This window comes from Anomaloglossus baeobatrachus, chromosome 6, assembly GCF_048569485.1.
Source record: "Anomaloglossus baeobatrachus isolate aAnoBae1 chromosome 6, aAnoBae1.hap1, whole genome shotgun sequence".
NCBI lineage: Eukaryota > Metazoa > Chordata > Amphibia > Anura > Aromobatidae > Anomaloglossus > Anomaloglossus baeobatrachus.
The window spans coordinates 373,646,792-373,674,520 of NC_134358.1; the positions used below are offsets into that span (position 1 = coordinate 373,646,792).

At 45.5% G+C, this 27,729-nt stretch overlaps 1 protein-coding gene across 1 annotated transcript in view; it reads right to left on the bottom strand.

Annotated features, from left to right (window-relative positions):
- PKD1L1 (polycystin 1 like 1, transient receptor potential channel interacting) overlaps positions 1 to 27,729 on the bottom strand; it is an 884,746-nt gene that overhangs the window by 195,365 nt on the left and 661,652 nt on the right. Inside the window, exons 51-53 of the mRNA XM_075316120.1 lie at positions 12,183 to 12,353; positions 2,784 to 2,902; positions 1,000 to 1,110 (exon numbers count right to left, since the gene is read on the bottom strand). Of these exons, the coding sequence (XP_075172235.1) occupies positions 1,000 to 1,110; positions 2,784 to 2,902; positions 12,183 to 12,353 (401 nt within the window). The remainder of the gene's footprint in view (positions 1 to 999; positions 1,111 to 2,783; positions 2,903 to 12,182; positions 12,354 to 27,729) is intronic.

Genomic DNA, 27,729 nt, shown 5'->3' on the forward strand with positions numbered 1-27,729 from the left:
CACCCGATGCTCAATTGAGTATCGAACAGTTGCGAGCATGCTTGCAAATCACTAATCCTAGTGCTCTTTGTGGGATGTCAATTTTTCCCACAGACAGGACTCTTTAAAAGGCTACGTTCACACAACTGTATGGTCAAAGTATAAAACTGCTTTGTTGCAGCCACAATACCATTTACCATTTACAGTAATTGTGAATTCCTTGTGGATTTACTTGCAGCTATTACTTGTATTTTTTCTAATTAATTCCATCTTGTTGATAATATGAGTTTAATTTTTTCTTGAAGCTAATTTTGTACAACTTGATCTTTATCAGTTTTTAAGGGGTACTTTGCACGCTGCGACATCGCTAGCTGATGATAGCGATGCCGAGCGCGATAGTACCCGCCCCCGTCGCACATGCGATATCTTATGATAGCTGCCGTAGCGAACATTATCGCTACGGCAGCTTCACACGCACTTACCTGCCCCGCGACATTGCTCTGGCCGGCGACCTGCCTCCTTCCTAAGGGGGCAGGTCGTGCGACGCCACAGCGACGTTACATGGCAGGCAGCCAATAGAAGCGGAGGGGCAGAGATGAGTGGGACGTAAACATCCCACCCACCTCCTTCCTTCCGCATAGCCGGTGGAGGCAGGTAGGAGATGTTCCTCGCTCCTGCGGCTTCACACACAGCGATGTGTGCTGCCGCAGGAACGAGGAACAACATCATATCTCCTATTGGTGCAACATTTTGGAAATGTCCGACACTACACAGATCACCGATTTACGACGCTTTTGCGATCGTTTATCGGCGCATCTAGGCTTTACATGTTCCAACGTCGTTACCGGCGCCGGATGTACGTCACTTTCGATTTGACCCCGACGATATCGCAGTAGCGATGTCGCAACGTGCAAAGTACCCATAACACTCTCTTCATACCACCAGTTATATATCTTATTAGGAAACAGAAATATAAAATTTATATAAACATTGATGTGTCTGAAATTATATCTTGCATACCTTGTAAATTCATTTCTCACTGCTTGGTTTACATAATATTCATTGTCAGAGTATTTCCCAATTATAATGACAATTAAAATAGAAGCCATAAACATATGTACTGCGAGTTCTCTGAAAAATAACAAATGTTATTACTAATAATTTCTATAAATCGTTTTAAAACCAAAGTAATTGTACATGTTTTTAGCAAAAAGCAAAATCGTTTTCAGAATTTTTGTTTCTATGTTTCCCTTGATGATGCTGTTGATCTGTCCTGCTAAGTACAGGGGCACTAAGCATAAAGGGGGTTTGCAATTTTGGAAAATCCATTTCTTAAACTGCAGTTTGTTTTGAAAACAAACTGTGCTTTCCTTAAACTCCCTGGGTCCATCGCTAAGTCTCTGTTACGGGCAGGACTGCAGCGGCAATTACTGACCTCGGCAGCTCAGCCCTAGGCCTCTTTGACACGTCAGTGAAAAACGTTTTTCCACAGACGTGTTGAAGGTGTGTATGGCTGTGATTTTGGCACACGTGTGTTCTCCGTGTGCTATCCTTGATAGCACATGGAGAGCAGGAACCTTTTACTCACCTATTCCCGGTGCTGCTGTCTTTGGTGCTGAAGTCTCTGGCGCTGCTGCTTCTGGGTCCGGGATGCAGTGAATATGCAATGAGCATAATGAGCGGGCCCTGAAGGAAGTGACAGTAGCGACGAAGAGAGCAGCGCTGGAGACTGGTGAGTGTACAAATTAATTTTATTTCAAAGACAAGTGTTTTCTCTGGTACATGTCACATGGATCACACCACTGCCGGAGAAAACCAGACTTGTCTCCGCGCAGAACACATGGACATGCATGTGTGCCACAGGGACACACGGTTAGTGAGAAATTACCGATGTGTGCACAGACCCATTGATTTTAATTGGTCTGTGTATGTCCTTGATTCAATTACATATAAAAATCACTGGCGTGTGAAGGGGGCCTTAGTTGAATATGCAAGCTGCTAGGAGTCGTTGAGTTCACCAATTGGTTGCAGTGCTGTTGACACAATGTCAGTGTTGCACACAACAATGGGACCAGGAGCAGTTGCAAACCCAGGGATGATGAGTAAAACTAACTGCAGCTGGCAATCACGGATTTTCTGAAACTAAAAAATCCCTACAATTTATCACCTTCCTTCTCTGTTGCCTGATATTGTTCTCCTTTCCTATTTCCCCTGCAGATTGTCATGTCTTTACTATACTGCCCATGGTAATGCGCAACACAACAATGGGACCAGGAGCAGTTGCAAACCCAGGGATGATGAGTAAAACTACCTGCAGCTGGCCATCACGGATTTTCTGAAACTAAAAAATCCCTACAATTTATCACCTTCCTTCTCTGTTGCCTGATATTGTTCTCCTTTCCTATTTCCCCTGCAGATTGTCATGTCTCTACTATACTGCCCATGGTAATGCAGAAGCTCTGGTTCTTCACTAATAAGCCAAGCAGAAAGTTATTGCACTTCACTGCTCTGCATTAGGCAAAGGATGACTGTGAAAACTGGCTATGGAGAGAGGACTAAGTATGCATGTTTTTTTCAGCATGTAAATTTAACAACAAAGACTGATTGTTTTTTTATAGTTGATACAAATAATATGATATTTAATGATGGGATAGCCCCATTTAGTAATTAATAAAATTGTCTCATGACAAAAATACATATATATTTTTTGCTGTTCAAAAGTACATTAATAACAATACATACTGATTTTCAAATATTTAATTAATGCCTTATTGGAAAGGATTCTATCAGTATTTATTTATTACCTAAATATTTTTCCAATAATTGTTTTTCTTCTGTGTTTGTCTTTGGCTACTTTTAGTTGAGCCGGAGTAGGTGGACGAGCCAAGCGTAAATATCGAGCCCTTTTTCGAGCAGCAAGAATCTGTTCAGAAAATGTAAAAAATGTAGATGAATGAAAAGCCGCAATTACAATTTGTATATATTTCAGGATTCCCTAACTAAACAATATATACATGTGGACAAAATTGTTTGTATCCTTCTGTTATAGAAAGAAAAAAATTGTTCACTGAAATAATTTTTAACAGTCAAAATAAGTTTTCAATCTATATTTACTGAATATCAACTAATGATGATCAGACAAGGCTTTTCAATTTTTGTTCAAAATAAAAACATAAAAAAGGGTTGTCTGGTCTAAAACAAGTCTGAAGCCACTTTATGTAACTGCAGTCTTTTTAATCCTCACATCACGCACACTGCACACTTCAAGGTTTCTCTGCTGTCAGAATTGGGAATGGTGATGACAAGACCACAAGTATGCAATATGACCCCGGACAGAATCTGACTAGACCGTTTGTCAGAGTTCCGGGTTTTCCAGTTTTCTTTTGAAAGAGCTTGCCCTTTGTTAACATGGAGTTTTCTGTTCTGTTGCCCTACTTCCTGTCCATCTGTTTAAAAGCCGCCCCTAAAGCTTAGTCCAGTGCCTGAGTATATTGCTTCCTGTGTACTCCTGCCCTGCTGCTCTCATCTCCTGATTGCTGTTTGGATTCAGTGGAAACAGCTGACACCAGCTCTGGACTTCACCTCTCATCCAACTGTGCTCGGACTCTGTCTGCTGTCTCTGGACGGCATTTCTGCCTGGTCCCTTCCGTTCATATCCACCCTAGGACTCTCATCACGTACGGACATTTTCTGGACTATATCTGCTGCCCTTTGTGTCCCGGCTGCTGTGCATTTAGGCCTTCTGGGGTGATTGCCGGACAGCCCCTGTATAGGGGTTCGCTCCTGGTGGTCTCCCTGGGGGAGTCCGGTGTGCAGCCCCGGGAATTCCCTTTTGCTCTGAACCCAGCAGGTATTTACTGTGTTTATGTTCCACTGTGTATATACTGTTCTGTTTACATTTTGCAGTTACATATTACTGTGTATATCTTTGTTCTGTTTACATATTGCGGTTACTTATTATTGTGTATTTTCTGTTCTGTGCACATTTTGCTGTTACATATTGTAAAACGTCTTTTGCACCAAGAACTCGTCTCTGGTTGTCATTGCCCTAACGCAATCGAAATCCTCAGTACATACAGTAGTATTACATTATACTCAGGCCTTAAAAAAGGATTTCGCTGGGGCAATGACTGAGACACGAATAGATCAGCTTTTCTCCATGATTAACTCCTTGCAGCAGGAGATGGAGGCGGTGCAAACTAAGCTTAGAGATGTGGAGGTACAGCTGGGCCATGATCACCAGGTACTGGGTCCGGCTATTCAGGATTTGCAAGTCAGAGTTGAGGCTCAGGAAGCCACCCCCGCTACATCCGTATCAGCTGCCGGTATGCCTAGGTTACCCCCGTTTCGTTTCAGTGGTGATCGTAGTCAGTTTCGTGGGTTTGTTAACCAGTGTATACTGTTTTTTGATGTACATGCTGATTATTACCGTTCTGACCGGTCAAAAGTGTTATGTATAATCATGTTGTTAACCTCACGAGCACTGGCTTGGGCTAATCCTATGATAGAGAATCGTGATATCCGTTTAAATAACCTGGATGACTTTTTAACAGCAATGGCGCAAATGTTTGATGATCCTAATCGCCGTGCTACCGCTGAATCGGCTCTGCTTTCCTTACGTCAGCGAAAGCGGTCTGTCGTCGAATACGCCACTGAGTTCAAAAGGTTAGTGGTAGACATCGACTGGGGAAACAATGCACTGTTGTCCGTTTTCAGAAAGGGTTTGTCCGGTACCATCAAGGACGAGTTAGCTCGTGCTGAATCTCCACAGGATTTTGAACTGTTTCTCCAACACTGTGTGCGTATCGATACCCGCTTGACGGAACGCCGACAGGAAAAATGGGCAGCGGTAAACCGGGTAACCAACTTTGCGTTCCCTTCTAGAGAACCCGCTCACAAGACGCCACGGGAGGCCGAGGATGTTCCTATGCAAGTGGACTCTCTACAAAAGCGAGAGACCAACGAACGTCGTGAACACCGGCTCCGTGAGCGTTTGTGTTTCTATTGTGGTCAATCGGACCATTTTCTGATTGACTGCCCAAAACGTCCAAATCGCCCAAATAAGGTATTGGCAGCAATGGCAGAGTGTGACAACACGGACGCAGAGTCCGATATATCTGAGGCAAGTGGACACCTGGATGCGGTATTTCCCTTGACTTTGATGTCAACTTCACATAAGGACTCAGAAGGGAAATACACCCATTGCTCGCTTCCCATTCAGATACAGTGGGAGGGACAGTTAATTCCTACATCTGCTATGATAGACTCTGGGGCAGGGGGAAATTTCATGGACTCTTCTTTTGCCAGGAAACACGGTATCCAGACTCAACAAAGATCCTCACCGGTTACCATGGAGACGGTAGACGGTTCTCCATTAGTTTCTGGACCAGTTGATCGGGAGACAGTACCCCTAGAATGTGTGATGAAACCAGGTCAGCAGGAGACCCTTGTTTTCATGTTGATTTCTTCTCCCCATTTTCCGATAATTTTAGGAATTCCTTGGCTGCGGTCTACAAATCCAGTCATTGATTGGGAGACTAAAGAAATATCCTTCCCACTCCAGAGTGGTCCGACCATTAGTCCAACTGTACCGGTTCCAGTAACACCGAGTGCGGAGGGCACTGTACAGGTACCTGTTCTACCCCCGGTTTATAATGACTTTGCTGATATTTGCGACAAAAGAAAAGCAGATCGGCTTCCCCCGCATAGACCGTATGATTGTCCCATAGACTTACTCCCAGGGGCAGAGATCCCGTTTGGTCATGTCTATCCGTTGGCGGCACCTGAGTTACAAGCACTAAAAGATTACATCGATGAAAGCCTAGCCAAGGGATTTATTCGACCTTCTACCTCACCAGCAGGGGCACCCATCTTTTTTGTGAAAAAGAAAGAGGGGACTCTGAGACCTTGTATCGACTACCGCGAACTAAATAAGATAACCATTCGGAACCGGTATCCGTTACCGTTGATTCCCGAACTATTGGAGAGAGTACAACAGGCCAAAATATTTACTAAATTGGATCTCCGTGGGGCATATAATCTACTCCGCATACGTCCCGGGGACGAGTGGAAAACAGCGTTCAGATGTCGGTATGGACATTATGAGTATCTAGTGATGCCTTTTGGACTTTGTAACGCTCCTGCGGCTTTCCAACACCTAGTCAACGATATTTTTAGGGATATAATGGACCAGTTCATGGTGATTTACCTGGATGATATCTTGATCTTTTCTGATTCCCTACAGGAACACCAGGAGCACGTCAAGACAGTACTTATCCGTCTGAGGGATAACCACCTGTATATTAAACTGGAGAAGTGCGAATTCCATTGCTCAAAAATACAATTTTTAGGATATGTCATCTCTCCTCAGGGACTGAACATGGAGTCTGGCAAGATACAAGCAATTCTAGACTGGCCGGAACCGGGGAACATCAAGGAGGTACAACGCTTTGTCGGTTTTGCTAACTATTACAGACGCTTTATTCGTAACTTTTCAGAGATCGTCCGTCCTATCACTCTGTTAACCAAGAAAGGACAGAAGTTTGTGTGGTCTGCCCAGGCCCAGGAAGCTTTCAATCGTCTCAAGGTTTGTTTTACCTCAGCACCAATACTAATACACCCAAATCCTGCACTCCCCTTTATTGTGGAAGTCGACGCTTCCGATTATGCATTAGGGGCTATCCTTTCCCAAAGGACTGGGGACAAGAATCTCTTGCATCCGTGTGCTTTCTTTTCTCGCCGGTTGTCCCCTGCAGAAAAGAACTATGACATTGCGGACAAGGAATTGTTGGCGATTATTTCAGCTTTTAAGGAATGGAGACACCACTTACAGGGAGCTGCGCAGCAAGTGATAGTACTCACAGATCATCGTAACCTGGAATTTCTTAAGTCTGCCAGGTGCCTGTCTCCACGGCAAGCCCGTTGGAGCTTATTCCTTAACCAGTTCAATTTTATCGTTACATACCGTCCAGGTTCACGTAATGGGAAAGCCGATGCCTTGTCCCGAATCCACGCCATGGACTCCGTGCCTGGAACCCCGTCTCAGACCGTGTTATCAGATGCCAATTTCGTTGGAGTAATCCAGGACCAGGACTTGTGGAAGGACATCAAGCTGGCCTATGATGGTGACGTATTTCTTGCTGCCCCCCCGAATGATGTGACTCTTGTCCTTCGGAATGGTGTGTGGTTGAGAGAGCGACGTATTTATGTCCCGGAGGCTGTAAGACTTCGGGTTCTCAAGTTGGTCCATGACTCCGTGTTGGCAGGTCATAGGGGGGTACAGAAGACGCAGGAATTTCTGAGTCGTTTTTTCTGGTGGCCAACCTGTTTAAAGGATGTGAAAGACTATGTCCACTCATGTGTGGTTTGTGCCCGGTGCAAGGTCCCTCGTGTGGCCCCTACGGGACTCCTTCAACCGTTACCCGTTCCATCTCGCCCTTGGGGATCCCTCTCAATGGATTTTATTGTAGAGTTGCCAGTCTCAGGCGGTCACAATACCATTTTAGTGGTGGTGGATCGGTTGACAAAAGCTGCTCACTTTATTCCGTGTATCGGTCTTCCCTCAGCCGCAGAGACAGTGGATTTGGTTATCCAGAATATATTCCGATTACATGGGGTACCAGATGAGATCATCTCTGACCGGGGCGTGCAGTTCACGTCTAAGTTCTGGAAGGGGTTTTGTTCGGCACTCCAGATTGATGTCTGTTTGTCTTCTGCATACCATCCTCAGACAAATGGGCAAACCGAACGGACTAATCAAACCCTGGAGCAGTACCTTCGCTGTTATGTCAGCCATCTGCAGGACGATTGGTTGAAGCTGCTTCCTTTGGCGGAGTTCTCGTATAACAACACTCAGAGCAGCTCCACTAAGGTAACGCCTTTTTTCGCTAACTTGGGTTACCATCCGAATGTTTTGCCTAGGTCACCGGTGGCAGTTTCGGTGCCAGCGGTGGAGGACAGATTGACGGAGCTACGACAGAATCTGGAAGTTTTAAAGGACACTATGGCTTCGGCTCAGGAGCGTTACAAGAAGTCGGCAGACACTCACCGGAAACAGGCACCCATGTATAAGGTGGGGGACTCGGTGTGGTTATCCACCAAAAACCTGAGATTGGGTGTTCCTTCGCAGAAGCTGGGGCAGAAATTCATCGGTCCGTTTAAGATCACCGGAATCGTGAGCCCTGTGGCCTGTCGGCTGAGGTTGCCGCACCATTTAAAGGTACACCCGGTCTTTCATGTTTCTCTACTCAAACCCGTTTCCCCTAATACGTTTCATGGTCGTATCGTGCCTCCTCCTCCGCCTGTGATGGTTGACGGCGAGGAGCAGTTCGTGGTTGAGGACATTATTGACTCCCGGCTCCATCGGCATCGGCTCCAGTATCTGGTACGTTGGCAGGGATACTCCCCCGAGGACGATTCCTGGGAACCTGTGGGTAACATTCGAGCGCCCCGGAAGGTTGCTCAGTTTCATCGGCAGTACCCAGACAAGCCGGGCCCTGATCCGTCCTGAGGCCGTTTCTTGGGGGGGGGAGTACTGTCAGAGTTCCGGGTTTTCCAGTTTTCTTTTGAAAGAGCTTGCCCTTTGTTAACATGGAGTTTTCTGTTCTGTTGCCCTACTTCCTGTCCATCTGTTTAAAAGCCGCCCCTAAAGCTTAGTCCAGTGCCTGAGTATATTGCTTCCTGTGTACTCCTGCCCTGCTGCTCTCATCTCCTGATTGCTGTTTGGATTCAGTGGAAACACCTGACACCAGCTCTGGACTTCACCTCTCATCCAACTGTGCTCGGACTCTGTCTGCTGTCTCTGGACGGCATTTCTGCCTGGTCCCTTCCGTTCATATCCACCCTAGGACTCTCATCACGTACGGACATTTTCTGGACTATATCTGCTGCCCTTTGTGTCCCGGCTGCTGTGCATTTAGGCCTTCTGGGGTGATTGCCGGACAGCCCCTGTATAGGGGTTCGCTCCTGGTGGTCTCCCTGGGGTAGTCCGGTGTGCAGCCCCGGGAATTCCCTTTTGCTCTGAACCCAGCAGGTATTTACTGTGTTTATGTTCCACTGTGTATATACTGTTCTGTGTACATTTTGCAGTTACATATTACTGTGTATATCTTTGTTCTGTTTACATATTGCGGTTACTTATTATTGTGTATTTTCTGTTCTGTGCACATTTTGCGGTTACATATTGTAAAACGTCTTTTGCACCAAGAACTCGTCTCTGGTTGTCATTGCCCTAACGCAATCGAAATCCTCAGTACATACAGTAGTATTACACCGTTTCCAGTGCACTCAATGCAACTGTATTGCACAAGGCAGCGTAGTTGGAAATCTGGCCAGGAGTATGCATATCGCACACTTGCAGCCATGGTCCCTCTGCTCACAGAGACAGGAAAACCCATTTAAATTAATATTTAGTTGAAACCAAAGAAATGATCTGGATTATAAGTTGGTATACACACATTGCAGCATGTTCACACTGTGGCCATTTCAAAGACAAAACCTAAGACTGAAACAAAATAAGCATATACCCTGCTGTAAAAAACAATAGTACAAATAATTAACATATGGTACTTTGTGTAAGTGAAATACATTCCTTCTGTGTCTTTTGAACCCTAAATTAATACAATTTGTTTTATGAGCACTTGGCAAATAATACTGTACAGCCTTGTATGGTGTACTCAGGACTCCTTCTTTATTAATGGACATGCAGGTGACATGCCCGCACCGGGGCCTGGGGGTTACTCATTACCAGACTGCGGTTTTTGTTTCTGACCTCGGCGGTGTCAGTTAAATGTTGAAATGTTGGGGATGGTAGTTCGTGATGCCACCTGTGGTATGCGGCAAGTTAGGTTCCGCCGCTGCAGGACAAGGACCTCTGGGGCAGATGGTGATGCAGCTTGGTTGATATAACTCTCCACAGGTAGAGGGGGGGCCCCAGGGCACATGGGAGTAGTAGTAGGTGATTGATGGAAAGACTTAACGTTGGGGTGCAGGACTGAGGACACCAGTAATAACTGGACAACACAAGGGCCATATTTTCCTTTACCTTTTACTTGGTGGTTTATGGTACAGGCCCGGGAAACTGGTCCAGCAGGTAACGGAGGTCTGGTCAGCCTGGAAGCAATTGAGGGGATCCACCTAGCCAGGTGGGTTGTAGGCCTTTCTGCTTGTGCTGTGATCTGTGGGTGCCTGCGGCTTGAAGCTACACTGAGACCCTCTTCCTTTTGTTGGTTCTTGTTCTCTCCCATATGGCAGGCAGCGCGAGTCCTTTACTGGTGCCACTTCTTCTATCATGGCTCCTGGCTCTAGTATGCTGCTGTGCTCCGGGCACTCTGTGGGCCAGAAGACCTGTAGTCTCCTGCCCTTTAGATTCTGCTGCATGGACTTAAGTACCCACGCGGCCTCGGACTCCGATATCCGGTTTATATGTGCTCGGCCCCGAGGGAGTTTTGGCTCAGCTTTCTGCTCAGCGACCGTCTTCTCTTCATTCCTGACTTGTTCTGATCAGTTTCACTTTCTGTCTGTGTATGTGTTCCTAACTCCTCCTCCAGGCCAGAATGCATAGGAAAGCTCCCCTGAAACCGGGTTCTTGAGCTCCCCCGTCTGGTCTGGAGTAGGAAATGTTGAGTGCTAGTTTACCTAGCATGGGAGACCCCCCTTCCTTGGCTGCTTCCAGTCATAGCACATAGCATCACCCCCTGTGAGGAGGGAAATGTTACTGTGGCAACCGGACCACTGGGGTGCCACACAGGCCGTTAAATAAAGGCACATACAAAGGAAAAGTTCAATGTAAACTATGAACCAATACAAACTTTAGGAGCGTGAATAGCAATGTGAAACTTCCCCACCCATCAGTGTTACTTGATCACACGACATCAGAAGTTAAAGGGCAAGATGGATACCACAGACACAAAATAGATTCTGTTCTCTCACATTAGTACACACTGGGACGGTCCCTAATCCTCTAATATTAAAACCTCATCTTGCGTCAAAAAACATCAATGTAGATGGGGGCAGAGAAGGACTGGGGCCAAACTGAACGGATACCCCAGCATGGGAAGATACATAAATGAAATATTCAGGTTATTGAGAGGCAAGGCCACACCCATTTGTACATAGTATAAAAAACAAAGAAACACTAAGGTGATGAATTGGGGTTTAAGTTGTTATACATGCACTGCATAAGAAGCATGTGGCATTTCGCAGATAAAACCTAAAAATGAAACAAAATAAGCATGTACCCTGCTGTAAAAGAAAAGTAAAAATTAATACTACATATAAAAAACATAGGGTACTTAGGGGTTTTTATGTTCTGCATACAAACAGGGTGTGATCCACCTCTCCTTGAAGAGCTGGTTATTTTATTTATATAGCATCCCATGGCGCGGTGGCCATGCAGTTGGGCTATTTTGTTTCCAGCGTAGGTTTTGCTTGTGCAATGGCCAAAGTGTGAACATGCTTCTAAGCAGTGTATGTATACTCACTTATATTCTGGCTCAGGTCTTTGGTTTTACCTTGTCTTCATTTGTGCTATGTGGTGATACTAGTGCCAGGGTGAGTTCATGGCAAGCAAGGGCCTAGGCACGTAATCATCGATGGGGAGGAAGGACCCATATAGGGACATTATTAAATGCAGGCATCAGCTTTAGGTGAGTGACAGGTGACGACACAGCTCCCCTCTCGCTAGCACCAGAGTACACCATTGCATCATATTCCCAGTGTACTCTGTGTGTTGTGGCGCTTGCTGGGAGTTCCCTTATAACTAGCAAAGCCCTGGTAGTCAGTGTTTGACAGTTGTCCTTTTCGATATGAACAAAAACTGCAGTTTTTTGGTAAGTCACTTAAGCTCACAGACGCAAAAAAGCATACAAAGAAAATAATATTGTACTGGAAGGGAACCAGACAGGTCCCCAATGCCCTTCCACCCACCAGCATTGCTACATTTATTACTAAATACCCTGCATGGCCAAGCACACCAGACAAATTCATCATAAGTTATACTATAAGATATGGCAGCCTACAACATAAATGGACTCCAGTCATTTAAACTAATGCACCTTTCATCAAAAATAATGTGCAAAAAACAAGTCTTGATGAATCAGGGCCTCAGTGTTTAAGGATGATACTATCAAAGAATTCTAAGTGAAAAATATGCAGCAACAAAAAATGGAAAACATATTTTGATCCTCGAAAAATTTACAAAATACCTTTTCAAAGTTTGAGGTTTCATGACTACTTTGTCGAGGATAAGCTGTTAAGTTCTCTGGAGACAGACATGGCTCACCAACAATGTACTTCACATCTTCACTTAATGCTTTCAAAAAGAAGTCGGTTTTCCCTCTTTTTTGGCATGCTACAAATAATGCAATGAGTAAAATCTGCAAAATAAAAAAAGCACACAAAAAAGTAGTAATTAATCCACTGTTAAAGACAAGTTTCAACTTTTAAAAGGTTATAAAAATTTGGCAAGTCTTATTTATGTCCATTATGTGTAGAGCACTAACACAATCCACTTTAGATAAGTTTAAAATAAACTGTAATCATTCACATTATTATGCAATAACTGAAGAAAAAGACATGAAACAGCAAACCCAAAAATCATACTTTGATCTAATACCGCTAGGCAAAAATGTTGTTTCATGTCTTTTTCTTCAGCTATTGAATATTGCACTGTCTGTCCACCTCTGTTTTTTACTTGCGTCAGAACTCCTCCCATTTGCCACAGGTGTTTTTAATTAGCAGGAGACTGCAAGGAGGGTTTCTGCCTTTTTGCCTCAGTTCACATACTGAGAGCTTGTGGAAGATGAGTGTACAGCTCCTTTCATATGGGTGCTGATGCTGTGTGGCGGCCATTGCTGTGTTTGTTTTGTGTCGGTGGGACAGTGTGATCTGGAGCCTTGGGGACCCTGCATTGCAGCAGAGTGTTGTGAAGCATCAGGTCACGTGCCCTGCTGGTGCACTGTCGCTTTTGGCAGTGGTTGGCAAGTGGAGCAGCACCTTTAAGGGCTGATGCGCACACTGCGTCCTGACCAGTGCAGAAAAAAGTGCACCCTCTGGCAGACTTGACACTGCGTTTTGACAAAAAGAATGCATCCAAAACGCATGTATTTTGAATGCATTTTGCATGCATTTTACATGCGTTTTGTTTGCATTTTTGTCAGTGCAGTACCCCGGCAATTCAGCTCTGCTACATGCCCGCTGACAGGAGACACAGACAGAGCCGGGCGATGAGAATGAACTTCACCCAACTTCATTGTCATCTCGCGGCTCTGTCTGTGTCGCGTCCTGATTAGCGGTCACCCGTGAAGGACTCACCAGTGACCGCAAATCCCCTGAGTGACTGAAGTGAGCAGTACGATCAGCAGTGCTGTCACTCAGGTTACCTGGGTTAGTCCTCCACCTGAGAGCAGTGGCCGCGGGTAACCTGAGTGACATCATTGCTCATCGCGCGGCTCACTTCAGTGACAGAGTGTCTTCTGACAGAGAGCGGTCGTGGTCTATGGCCACTCGCTGTCAGCTTCATGTAGCAGAGCTGAAAGTGTCGTGGGACCTCATGTGGATTACATCTGACCTGTAGGGGTATTTGGGGATTAATAAAGTGGTGAAAGAGGGTGTTTTTTTGTCTTTTATTCCAAATAAAGCATTTTTGGGATGTGTGTGTTTATTTTCTGTAAGGCAAATAGAAAAAAAGAAAAAAAAAATTCCAGCGTCTTCCAGAAGATAAAATGACAATTCTTTATTCATATAAAAATCTTCTTACCATCAAATAAAATAGTACATGGAGACATGAGGACAGAGGAGCTCTTTCCTACGCGTTTCACCCTGTAGAGGGCTTAATCATGGAATGCGTAAAAAGGTCTCTAAGCAAATATTTAAATGCAATGCACATCGAAAAACAGATGGTTCAATTACATAGAACACACCCATCACATTTGGTATGAGCAGCATTGGATTTAAAACAATACAAGAAAACAAGGAAAAAAGGAAAAGATTTTTTTGAAAATACAGAGACCAATACACAAGAAGAGAAATAGTTCTCTCCCCCTGTGTGTAAGTACAAACAGATCAAAACAAATAATAAGAATAAGAAAAAACATGCAATACAGTTAAAAACAAACTCTTGGTGCTAAAGAAGGCAATAATATATTAGCGCAAGACATGAAAAAGTATTTTATGTTGTTATATTAATATATACAAACAGTGAAAATCGCATCTGCGATATAAAATTAACGCAGGAAAAAAAAAAAAAAAAAAATTATGCAGACTCTCTCTGTGCATAGTAATGGAGGGTTCCCACTAAAGAGTTAATAGCTTCAGAAACCCTCCATTGATAGGAAACAGGAAAAACTCAAGATTGGTAATGGGGAGAGAGATCGCTATGAATACTGCATGATCAAATCTCTCCTCTTGTTCATACCATGCGGCATTCTGGTGCCTAATTTGTATATCCAGAAAGACTCTCTGTTGAGAATGGGTGGTCCCCTCCCCTGACAGGTTTATAGACCTTTTCAATGCCAGCGAATGTGAGAGAATCCAGGCACCTATTGTGGGCCGTAATAAAGTGCCTGGAGACTGCTGAAACATTCACTGCAGAAGGATTTAATGTGTCAGACATATGTCTGCGTATCCGTTGCTTTAAAGGACAACTCGTGCAACCCACATATTGAATTAAACACAGGGTACATTCAACTAAATATACAACATTAGGGGTATTACAATTAATATAATCCCGAATACTGTAAGATATACCCGTGTGTGTGGAAGTGAAAGATCTGCACCTCCTGACATGTTTGCAGGAAATGCAGAAATTGTGTCCACATCTATAAAACCCGGTACAAGATAACCAATTTTTTGAATTACCTGAACCATTGTTACTAATTTCAAGACTAGGTGACAAAATGTTGGCTAAACTGGGCGCTCTCTTGGCCACAAAATTAATTTTATTTTTTTCAAGGATATGATTCAGTAAATCATCCTGTGAAAGAATAGGATGATGTTTTTGTATTATTTTTACAATATCACGAAATTGTGGGGAGAAACTAGTAGTGAAGGTCATCTGATGGTTCGTTTTGTATTTATTATTGTGGTGATTTTTAAAAAGATCAGATCTGTCAATTTGATTTACTATTTTTTGGGCTCTGTTTAAACTCCAGTCAGGGTATCCCCTATGGTATCCCCTATCTTTTAACTTGGCTAAAGCTTTGTTAGTTTCATGTGGGAGGAGATCAGATCTGGAGCAATTCCGCTTCAGTCTAATCAACTCCCCAACAGGAATATTTTTTACTGTATGTGGAGGATGGCAAGAACTGGCTAATAGTATTGAATTGGAATCAGTTTCCTTGTGATAAGGGAGAATGTCAATTTTATTATGGTTGCCAATCAACGTTACATCTAGATAATTAATAAAAACCGGATGTATGTGAAAAGTAAATTTAAGATTGAAGGAATTTTGATTGAGATGATTAATAAAGGAGTGTGCTGTATTTACATCTCCTTTCCAAATAAACAATAAATCATCTATGTAACGTGTATAAAAAATAATATTTTCAGAAAAATTATTGTCATCGTCAAAAATATAACGCTCCTCAAAAATGGCAACCACAATGTTAGCAAGGGAGGGAGAGAATTTCCCTCCCATGCTAACGCCGCATTTTTGTAAAAAAAATTTCCCATCAAAAGAAAAATAATTGTGAGTCAACAAAAAATTTATGGCCGTAATAATGAAATTTTGAATGTGTAAGGGATAAGAGCTATGTTTTCTGAGGAACACTTGTAGGCAATCAATGGCCATATGATGTGGTATAGACCATGATGTGGTATTTTCTGTAACTTACAGGCTAATCATGGAAGGTATCTCATGGAGACGCCTGCCATGATTAACCTAGGACTTAGTGGCAACTATGGGCTGCTGCCAGTAACTCCTTATTACCCCGATTGCCACCGCACCAGGGCAATTCGGGATGAGCCGGGTAGAGTCCCGGGACTGTCGCATCTAATGAATGCAGTAATTCCAGGCGGCTGCTGGCTGATATTGTTAGGCTGGGGGGCTCCCCATAACATGGAGCTCCCCAACCTGAGAATACCAGCTTTCAGCCATGTGGCTTTACCCTGGCTGGTATCAAAATTGGGGGGGACCTCACGTTGTTTTTTTTAATAATTTATGTATTCATTTTACTGCACAATATAGACACACCCACCGGCTCCTATGATTGGTTGCAGTCAGACACGCCCCCACGTTGAGTGACAGCTGCCTAACTGCAACCAATCATAGGAGCCGGTGGGCGGAGAAGCAGGGAATACGAGATGGAATAATGAGCGGCCAGCATTTTCAAAAGAGGAGAAGCCGCCAGAGTGTGAACGCCGTGCAGTGCCGCACCGATAATCGGTGAGTATGAGAGAGGGGGTGGGAGGGAGAGACCGACATCGACAGAGAGAGAGATAGAGACAGAGAGAGAGAGTGAGACCGACAGAGAGAGAGAGACCGAAAGACCTGCGTCTGTTATGTCAAATAAACATGCGGATCGCAACAAAAATGCAGTGCAAATGCACTGCTTAGCATTTTGGTAACGTTTTTCAATAACTCATTGATTTCAATGAGTGTAGAACACTGCCAAAATACTCAAACGAATTGACATGCTGCATTTTTAAACGCAGAGATTTTGTCAAATTTTTGACTTTCAAAGTGTTGCGTTCAAAAAAGCATTGTGCGCACGGATTTTGCATGATTCTCATAGACTTTGCTGGGGAAGCAGAACGCATGCATTTTGACAATGTGACGCTTCAGCTTAAAACGCTGCGGAAACGCAAAAAAAAAGCAAGGTGCGCACGAGCCCTAAGGCTTAAAAAATGTTAGGGACCCACTCAGAAGTTCGCCGTGACGTGGCAGTGGGCCAAGTATGATTTTTGGATGTGCGGTTTCATGTCTTTTTCTTCAGCTATCACTCACATTATAACTCACACTCACTCACACTCTTATAACCTACCATGCCAAGCAACCAGGAAAAACAATTTAGAATGCACATGTAGTACACATATAACAGCAAATGTAGCATGTCTTCAATTTTCATAGCATTCATATGTTCATTATGCTATGCTAATTATACAGTAAGGTCCATATAAATACTTTTATACACAACTGACAAAAGTATTCTAGGAATGATGCCTTTATTGGCTAATCAGAAAAAATATATTTGCAAGCTTTTGCAAATATTTTGCACATTCTCCTGTCACAGTAAAAAATTCTGGGGCCTGTACCCACATTTTACCAATAGATACAGTCCACATACCCAACACAAATTAGGACTGTAAAATCATGGCTTTCAATATGGTATACATGATATAATGCATAAAGTGCCCCGGAGGAACATATATTGGGGAAATTAAGCAAAAGCTAGAAATGAGGATGACTCTACACAGATATAAGGAATGAACTTGATACAGGAAAACATTTCTTGGGACCAGAACACAGTATGACAGATTTAATAGTCTCAATAGTGAAAGGTCATTTTAAGGGTGATAGAGAAAAAGCTGGGAATTCAAACTGATAAGAATGTTCAAGTCTTTGACAAATGCATTTATGAATGACAACATGGACACACTTCACACCTTCAGACTGACTCCAGATCACTAGCCATCACTTCCACCACATTTTCAGTGGTAACAAAAACCTTAATTTGATTTCCCTAGCTTATCTTTAGGAGGCATCATCCCATCTTTTCCATACACAATTGTCCTATTGTAACATCTCTTAAATATTGTGCATTTGTCTCAGTAATTCATTTGTAAACCTGCCTGACGAAGGAGCCTTTGTGCTCTGAAAACTTGCAAATATATTTTTTTCTGGTTAGCCAATGAAGATATCACAAATAGAAAACTTCTCTCATTTTTGGATATAAAGGTATTTCCATTGATTTTTCTGGCTAACACGGTGCCACAATATAATTTTGTATTGTACATCAAGTAAGGTCCAGAAATATTTGGACATTGTTACAGGTTTAGTGGAAGAACAATCCCTTCACAACATCCACCCAATATTAAGAAAACCTTATAAGAACAAATAAAGAGAGCTCACCGCAAGATGGAAACCATTATTCATCGTTAAATATAGAAAGGCCAGATTAGAGCTCATGATCTAAAGTATACCACATCCTCTGTAAAACATCATGGAGGCAGTGTGATGCATGATTTCCACTGGCACTGGGTCAGTAGTGTTTATTGATGATGTGACTGGAGACACAAGCAGCTGGATGAATTCTTAAGTATACCAGGCTAGAAGCCACTGATCTGATTAAGGAAACAGGCTAGGACTTCACATGAGTTGGTAGAAGTTCATTTAAAATGTGGGAAAATAAAGGGGCTTCACCAAGCGCGATGAGCGTGTCTGAGATCGGGTTTACAAGGGGGAAGAGGCAGCAATGGCCCTTCAGCCATTTTGCCTTATAAAACCTGCAGCAGAGCAGGTTATGGATGAATTGGAGAAACAGGTGCCGGAGAAGATAGCCCAGGAGGGCATTGGTTGACTCCATAAATTCCTGACTGGGATACAGGAGAAAGAAGAAGTAAGGGTGGAGAGCCACTCCCCTAGCGGTAGGACACGCTGATGAACAATAGTGCCTGTACTTGAGTCCCAGCCCGGTGTCCTGACACAGCAGACGTAGGTGCAGGAGGAAGACTGCAGGAGGCAGTGCACTGACCACTGTGAGTGGCAGGAAGAGAGAAGGTAATAGCATAATCAGCAGTCTTCAAACAGAAGCAGAAGCTAGGTACAGTTTAATCATGAAGAGTTGTACAGAGTACAAATTAATGTTAACCCTTTGTTGACTGAAGTTAAGAAAGGAGAGGAACAAGCTGGCAGACATGGCAAACACAAGGAAATACAGAACAGGTCAGTGTTAGCTGGCCTACGGGGCACATCCATATGTACTACAACAGAAACTGGTCAGGACATTATGTTTCATGGTCAGATTAGTGAACAGGGAGAGCCGCTAGTTATAAAAGAACAATGACTGCACATTTGGCTGAATTGGCTGGGAAAAGGAAGGAACAATGCTCTATAAGTGAACACAGGCCAGGCTGCACGTGCACACCTGAAGATGGAAGTTTGGAGACAGTTTTATCTTCAGAATTCTGTTTTGCAGTTCTTGCTATGGAAACCCATAAAAAGGCTCTTAGGGGGAGTGTCAGATGAGGCCATCACAGACAAGGAGGAGAACGTTGTGCCAGGAGATGGATGTTACAAAGAAACAGTTGGCCATCGTCTGAGTCTGCCACTTCAGTCTCCTCACCAAAGAGGAGGAAGGTGATGCAGCACACAATCTCCCATCATCAAGTATTCTGCGTCATACAGAATGAGAAGTTCTGCACGATCAGCAAGTGGGGGTTTAATTCGGAGGGTCAAGCAAATAATACAACCCATGGAGCTAGTCGATGCAAACTCTAGGATGCAGATAGGGAGTCATCTGAAGGGTGAGTGCTCCGTGCTGAAGGCCTTGTCCACTCCACTCCACACAAAAAGCAAACAAGGATTTGGTTTTTGGTACTTAAAACCTACTCAGCAGGTTTGAAATATGAACATGGGTTTACATTGACACCATGGGGGAGGCCTGTCCCCAGTCTGCAGATAATTTGGTTTCACAAAGTTTGATTTTTAGAGATTCTCTCTTGTTAGGACTGTATATCCTGTTTTCCTGCAAAGAAAGTCAGTATCTTTTCATTGCTTGTGGTTTGCTTTGTGGAGTTTTAACAAAGCAACCTGAAAGTCATGTTTAAATCGCCTCCCATGCCACTCAAATGCCACTGAGTGAGCTGTGATCTCTACAGCTACCACAACGTTCCTTTCTCAGGGGTCTGTCTCTACCAGTTAGTTACAGGCAGTGGTGTTCTCCAAGCCCAGTGGGGTTTATTGGTTGTACAAAGAAGGGCATTGTAGGTTTTATGCAAATGCAACCTGCAAGTTTAGCTGTTTCAGGAGGCAGAAGCAAAACCCCAGAGTGGGTGATCCCAATACAGTGGAGAACTTCAGTGAAAAAGGAAATAGTTTTGTATTGACTAGAATAGTATCTCAAGAGGAAGAAAGAAAAGGGGTGTTATGAAGGATTTAGATTACGTTTCAGTTTTTCATCCTTTTTATGTTTTTTGTTCAAATTTGAAGTCTGCAAGCAAACATACAACCATGGTCAAGGAAAATGTAATAAAAGAAGTTGACCTAGGTAGACTGGCAGGTCATTTTAGCTTGCCACCTTTTGATAACTTCAGACTTTCACTGCTAGGACTATTGCCAAAGAAGGGAATAATAAGGAATAATGTTTGGAACGCCATTCTATGTCTGAACTGGGTGCAAAAACCTAAAAAAAAAATCACTATATGGAGATAAGGTATGCACACCAGTGACTATGCAAGGGGAATAGTCACTGGTGTGCATACCTTATCTCCATATAATATTGCCAAAAAAGGAGCTAAACAAATTCTGCCTCATTCATCACCTGTATTTGTGATGCCCTGACAAAATCAGGTTGTCACAGGAGACTGCATCCATCTTCCAGATGCAGGACTCTCTCCTCCTTGTCCTACCAACGCATCCCCACACAGGTACATACACCAGCCACAAAAGCCTAATCACCCCCCCGAGGACAATAGGGACACATCAGTGGGTGGGGCCAGGCAGATGGTGACGCCCACTAAGGGGGTCCTTAGGTGTCAAGGGGAGGGAACACGACAGAACTGAGTAGACAGTGGAAGTGAGAGGAGTGAAGTGGTAGACGGGGGTTGTAGCTCCCGGACTACCTGATCTGACTAGGTGGCAGACGGCAGAGCAGGGCCACAGGCGACGGAGATCCGGTCACGGCAGACCTTAAGTGGACTGGGGCAAGGTTGTAGCCCGCCGGTGCCGACAGCGGGAATCCGGTCCGGAGGCCGTGCACAGTCGGGGCACCTGAACCCCAGGGCGAGGACAGCTGCAAGCACCTTGTCAAATAGCCAGCAGGGGACAAGATTCCAAGTCTTGTCCCACCAGCAGCCCGGATAGAGCGAGACGGAAGCCCAACGCGGGGATAGGGCATCTGCAAGTGCCTGCAAAAATCCCAAGGGTCAGATCTCGCGGGCCACAGCTCCCACAGCAAAGAGACCGAGAGTGGACTTTTCCCGTTTCATGCGGACTAGTCAACACATAAGACACCAAACTAGAGTGCAGGAGGAAGGGCCCCTGTTCTGTTCACCAGTGTGGGGGACCAGAGCACACCCCTTTGGAGGCTACTGGTATCCGTCACTTGGTTTACTATCTGAACTCTGTGTGATTTATTCAAAAACAGTGAGTACACCGATATCATCCAGTCCAGCCTGCAGACTGTGTCCCAGCTTTCCACTCCACCTACACCTGGGCCCTGGGACAACACCTTCCCTACCCGTGGAGTGGGTACCATCCTGCTGCCCCACTCCATCAGTCCCGGGTGCCCCATACCAAGGCAGCGGCGGTGTCACCAACTATAATCGCAACCCATGGGTGGTGTCATTGACAAACTCTCCCCTGTAAATAACCCCTTCATTACGTTGTGGGCGACGGGCTGCTGCACGAGCCCCAGATCCGGCTGCCACTTGAGCCACAGCCATGATCCCAGATCCCTGCGTCTCGCATAGCCCTCCTGCCGTGGCCTGCGCCTCCACCGTGACAAATCTTGGTGTCACGAACAGGAAACTTACCCTATCCACTAACCTGGGTGAAGTGCGTCTTTTCTGGACTGTTGACCCGTGAAATGCGGACATTTTTCGGACCGCCGCCATTTTGCCCGCCATTTTGGCACCAAAAACAACAACCTCACCATCTTCATCCCCAAAAAGAGCGCAAGTCTGAAGCTACGCCCACTTTCTGTGAATGCAGCCGGAGATTGCTGTTGAAAACCAAGGGGGAAGCACTGGAAAGATGTCGGCACCTGATGGTGATCACGGAGCCGCGTCTCCCGCAGCAGTGCAAGATGACGGGGAAGCAGCAGGACACGCTCTGGTCACAAAAGCGGCGGACCCTGCGGACCCGGCGGTCATGCAAGTTATGCCGATTACTCTGCCTTACGTGCCCGTTGCCGCCTGGCTGCCCCAGTATGATGGCCTACCTGATGTCCTGCAGGTATTTAAGAAAAAGATCTGTACTGTTCTTGATATGTATGCAATGGCTGGCAAGCAGCTCGCATCCGTGGTAATCAGACAACTGACAGGCGCAGCCGAGCAAGAGGTAGAGACATGGACTGATGAGGATCGGGCCTCGGTACTCGCCATATTTGATAAACTGCAAGTAGTCTTTGAGACCCGCATGGAGGCAGAGCTAAGGATGCAATTTTACAAACGCAGGCAGCGTCCCCAGTCAACATTAGAGACTATGCCCTGAGACTACAAACCGCTCTGCGCACTCTAAAGCAAGTAGACCCTATCAATGAACCAGAGAGCAACAAAATGCTTGTGGAGAAGTTCCTGCAGGGGCAGGGGTCAGCAGAGGATCGCAAGCAGCAAAGGCTGTGGGTCCTGGAGCATCTGGACTTAAATTTTGCAGTCTTAAAGGACTGAGCCATAAAGACTCTACAGAGTCCTGAGGCCAGTGACTCTATACCATCATCTTGGTCAGCTGGCACATCTCACCTGCTGGTGAAACCTTCTCTACTAGCTTTATTTGCACCTACAGTGCCAGCAGCACCCCCTGGAGCTCCCGGTGACCTGTCATCCCAAGTTCAACAGCTGAGCAAGGACGTCGTCAGGATCCTTGAGGCCATGCATTTCCAGCCAAAGTCCAAGCCGGCGGAGAAGATCCAGCTCGCCAACAGCCCTGGATGCAGAAAAGGAGCAGCAACCGGTATGGACAACCCGTTTGTTACAGGTGCAACAAGACCGGTCATTACGCCCATTGGTGTCTTTAAAACGGGCAACCCCTGAGGCCAAGGGCCAATCTTCAGGAATAGATCAACAAGGCCCAGCTGATTGGCGTGAGTGGTATGTCGGAGGCCGCCCCATCATCTCCCTCATTGTAGACGGGATCCCCACGTTTGCACTTCTGAACACCGGCTCGCAGGTAACGACTATACCCTATGTACTATATAAGCGTTACTGGTCTGATGATGACCTTACGCTGCCAGATTCTGGCCTTACCATTATTGCAGCCAATGGACTCCCAATGACCCAAGTGGGGCTTAAGGAAGTGACTCTAAAGGTGGGGAGAGTGGAGTTAGAGCGTCAAGGACTTATAGTGGTGCAGAATGACCCTAATGATCGTAACCCAAAAATGGTCCTTGGAACCAATGTTATTGAAAATTGTATGGGGGAAGTATTGTACTTACTTCATCAGCTGTCTGCAATGGCAGAAGTGGGGAGGCAGAGAGTCATGCAACATGAGATCCGAGCCCTCCTCCAGCGGCAACAGGTGAATCTGTCTGGTGGAGAGATTGGTGGTGTGCGACTGATGGATGTAGCTCCCCTTGTAGTGCCTCCGCGAAGTGAGATGATGATTTGGTGTAGGCCAGTAGTAGGTTCCCTTGGACAAGATTATCAGGCAGTGGTGGAGCCCCTGCCCTCAGAACACTGGCCCACAGTCTTGACAGCCAGAGGGGTGATTGATGTCCGGAAGGGGAGAGTGCCCATGAGAGTGATGAATTGCGGAGAGGAAGAGGTTAAGCTACCCAGATATGCCACTTTTGCCAAGCTGTTCACAGTAGATACACATGCCATCCAAGCAGCAGCATCCACCAACAATGCACCCCAACCAGTAAGTTCACAAAGTCAGTCAGAGAAGTGGTGTCAAGAATTACATGTAGGCACTGACTCCACACCTTTACATCAAAAGAAGGGGGTCTACAGAGTAGTGCAGGAATACGAGCAAGTCTTTAGTAAACACCCGCTAGACTTTGGGAGAATCAAAGGGGTCCAAATCAAGACAAGACAAAATCAGGTTGTCACAGGAGACTGCATCCATCTTCCAGATGCAGGACTCTCTCCTCCTTGTCCTACCAACACATCCCCACACAGGTACATACACCAGCCACAAAAGCCTAGTCACCCCCCAGGACAATAGGGACACACCAGTGGGCAGGGCCAGGCAGATGATGATGCCCACCTAGGGGTCCTTAGGTGTCAAGGGGAGGGAACACGACAGAACTGAGTAGACAGTGGAAGTGAGAGGAGTGAAGTGGTAGACGGGGGTTGTAGCTCCCGGACTACCTGACTACCTGAGCTGACTAGGTGGCAGACGGCAGAGCAGGGCCACAGGTGATGGAGATCCGGTCGCGGGAGACCTTAAGTGGACCGGGGCAGGGTTGTAGCCCGCCGGTGCTGACAGCGGGAATCCGTTCCGGAGGCCGTGCACAGTCGGGGTGCCTGGACCCTAGGGCGAGGACAGCTGCAAGCACCTTGTCAAATAGCCAGCAGGAGACAATATTCCAAGTCTTGTCCCACCAGCAGCCCAGACAGAGCAAGACGGAAGCCCAATGCGGGGGATAGGGCGTCTGCAAGTGCCTGCAAAAATTCCAAGGGTCAGATCTCGCAGGCCACAGCTCCCACAGCAAAGAGACCGGGAGTGGACTTTTCCCATTTCATGCGGACTAGTCAACACACGAGATGCCAAACTAGAGTGCAGGAGGAAGGGCCCCTGTTCTGTTCACCAGTGTGGGGGACCAGAGCACACCCCTCCAGAGGCTACTGGTATCCGTCACTTGGTTTACTATCTGAACTCTGTGTGATTTATTCAAAAACAGTGAGTACACCGATATCATCCAGTCCAGCCTACATATTGTGTCCCAGCATTCCACTCCACCTAGACCTGGGCCCTGGGACAACACCTCCCCTACCCGTGGAGGGGATACCATGCTGCTGGCCCGCTCCATCAGCCCCAGGTGCCCCATACCAAGGTATCGGCGGTGTCTCCAACTATCAACGCAACCCACGGGTGGCGTCACTGACAAACTCTCCCCTGTAAATAACCCCTTCATTACGTTGTGGGCGACGGGCTGCTGCACGAGCCCCGGATCTGGCTGCCACTCGAGCCACAGCCACGATCCCGGATCCGAGTGTCTCGCGTAGCCCCCCTGCCATGGCCTGCGCCCCCGCCCACGACATCTTTCCTTATCATTTTATTGGTTAATGATGGCATCTCTAAAGATAAGATCAGAGTTAAATATGTCTTTTGACAGAGTGATATCGCTTGTGCGCAGTGAAGCTCTGTATTGGCAAAGTCGGATTTCAAAGCACCTTTTCGATTGTTTCCATTTATTGTGTTGCCATTTAGAGGGCTAATATTTTATAGACATGTGTTTACCGATGGGGTGCTCCATCCCATGCTACTACTTTGAAATATTCACTTGTTTCTTGGAATGGATGCTTAGATTCGAGACAGGTATATCTTCTGTAACACATTACTTGGACGAATTTTTGTTTGCAGATCCAGATGACTCTAATGTTTGCAGGTACTTGTTACATAATTTTCACAGTTTGATGCCGGAATTAGGTGTTCCTCTGTCTGATGAAAAAACGGAGGCAGTACGTGTACATGTTTGACGTTTTTGGGAATAAAAATTGAATAGGAACAGATGGTTTTCAGGTTACTGGTCAAAAAAGTTGAAAAATTGCAGAATAGTGTTGAACAAATCAATACCTCCAAGAAAGTGACATTACACCAAATACGGGTTCTACTAGGCTGTTTATATTCGCTTGTAAGGTTATTCCCATGTGTAGGGTTTTTTCTCTGAGATTATCATTGGCAAGAGGCATTGCTCAGTCACACAATTTCGTGAGGGTAACAGTATGGATAGAATTTTTTCAATCTCTTAATGGCAGCACATTGTTGCAGGATGAAGAAGTTTCAAGCAGCAACCTCAGCATGTTTACAGATGCAGCAGAAATTGACGGTTTCACTACAATATTCAGGAGAGATTGATATAGGGAGCGATGACCATCTCACATTGGTATAACAAGGAACATGACGTTTCTCAAGCTTTTCTTATTAGCAGCAGCAATAGAATTGTGGAGTGAACTTATAAGTAATGAGAAAATTTTTTGGGATAGCCAACAGTTTGGTAGTGGTTGTGATCAACTCTCAGGGGTACTTTGCACACTACGACATCGCAGGTGCGATGTCGGTGGGGTCAAATTGAAAGTGACGCACATCCGGCATCGCAGGCGACATCGTAGTGTGTAAAGCCTAGATGATACGATTAACGAGCGCAAAAGCGTTGTAATCGTATCATCGGTGTAGCGTCGGCGTAATCCATAATTACGCTGATGCGATGGTCCGATGTAGTTCCTCGTTCCTGCGGCCGCACACATTGCTGTGTGTGAAGTCTCAGGAGCGAGGAACATCTCCTACCGGCGTCACAGCAGCTCCCGTAGGATATGCGGAAGGGAGAAGGTGGGCGGGATGTTTACATCCCGCTCATCTCCGCCCCTCTGCTCCTATTGGCCGCCTGCCGTGTGACGTCGCAGTGACGCCGTATGACCCGCCCCTTTAATAAGGACAGGTGAGTCCATGTGAAGCTGCCGTAGCGATAATGTTCGCTACGGCAGCTATCACAAGGATATTGCAGCTGCTACGGGGGTGGGGACTATCGAGCTCGGCATCGCAGCATCGGCTTGCGATGTCGCAGCGTGCAAAGTACCCCTCAGACTTCAGCCTTGCTGCTGGTTTTAGCATTGTTGAGACATTGTTCTGAGATGCCTGCAGCACAATATCTGGTTCACAGAAAAATATGTTCTGGGTACACAGAAAGTAGTAACTTTTGGTGGACAACCTGAAGTATAATCCACCCTAGGATTCTGCACCCTGCACTGCATCTATCACGAGAGAGCAATGAAGCTCTCCCCTCGGTGACCATATTGAACCCTGCATCCCACCAGAGCCACTGGTAAAACCCGAACGCTCTCTTCCTCTCCTGCTGGAGAACTCCCTAACTGTTGTGTTGCTTCTGACTCCCCCTGGTGGCTGTTCCTCCTTCAGTCCCCTGTCGCTAGTGTTTGCCCCCATGTTTCGTGACTGCCTTAAGACCTAACCCTAGCCGGTCCCCAGTGGGGAGGCCAACCTGGTTGTGCGTACGAGTTAGTGTGTGGTGGAACCGGTTCCGACCTCCTCTGGATCTAGGATGAGTACCACACCTTAAGTGAGGTGCAGTACCCTGTGGCGACTGAAGCCAAAGGAGCTCCACATATATCCAAAAGCATCTTCATAGCGGTTATCAAAAATAGAAAATCATTATCCAGATATATAACCACAATGGGGGACTCAAATAAAACAGTCACTACAGAACAAATATAATACACACATATCAAAATGCATCCTGGCAGTCCAATAAAGTCTAAATATTGGTATAATAATAAGAACAGCCTATAATAAATAAACGGGTTAGCACATCACCCCATCCAGGGTCAGAATATGAAAACCACAAACTAAGTATTTTATAATATTATATTAAAAAATACCAATTATAAAAATACCTCCTTTGATGCCGGGCCACAAGCAGGGTTTTCAAAGCAGCACTGCTATGATTAACACAGAGATCTTCAGCAGACGCCTTGCTGTCAAAACCCATCGGCGAACTGGTGCATGTTTAATTCAGCTGTCAGAGTTTGACAAGGGGATTTAAAAGGATAACAATCGCAGGAGGAGCTTTGCTCCACCCGCAATTGTTACAGTCATGTCCTGGCTGCAATACACAGCCATTACTTGCTGAGTATGGGCAGGGCTCACCCAGTGAGCCTGTTTCATACACCCACTTCTGACTTGCACCAAACATGTAT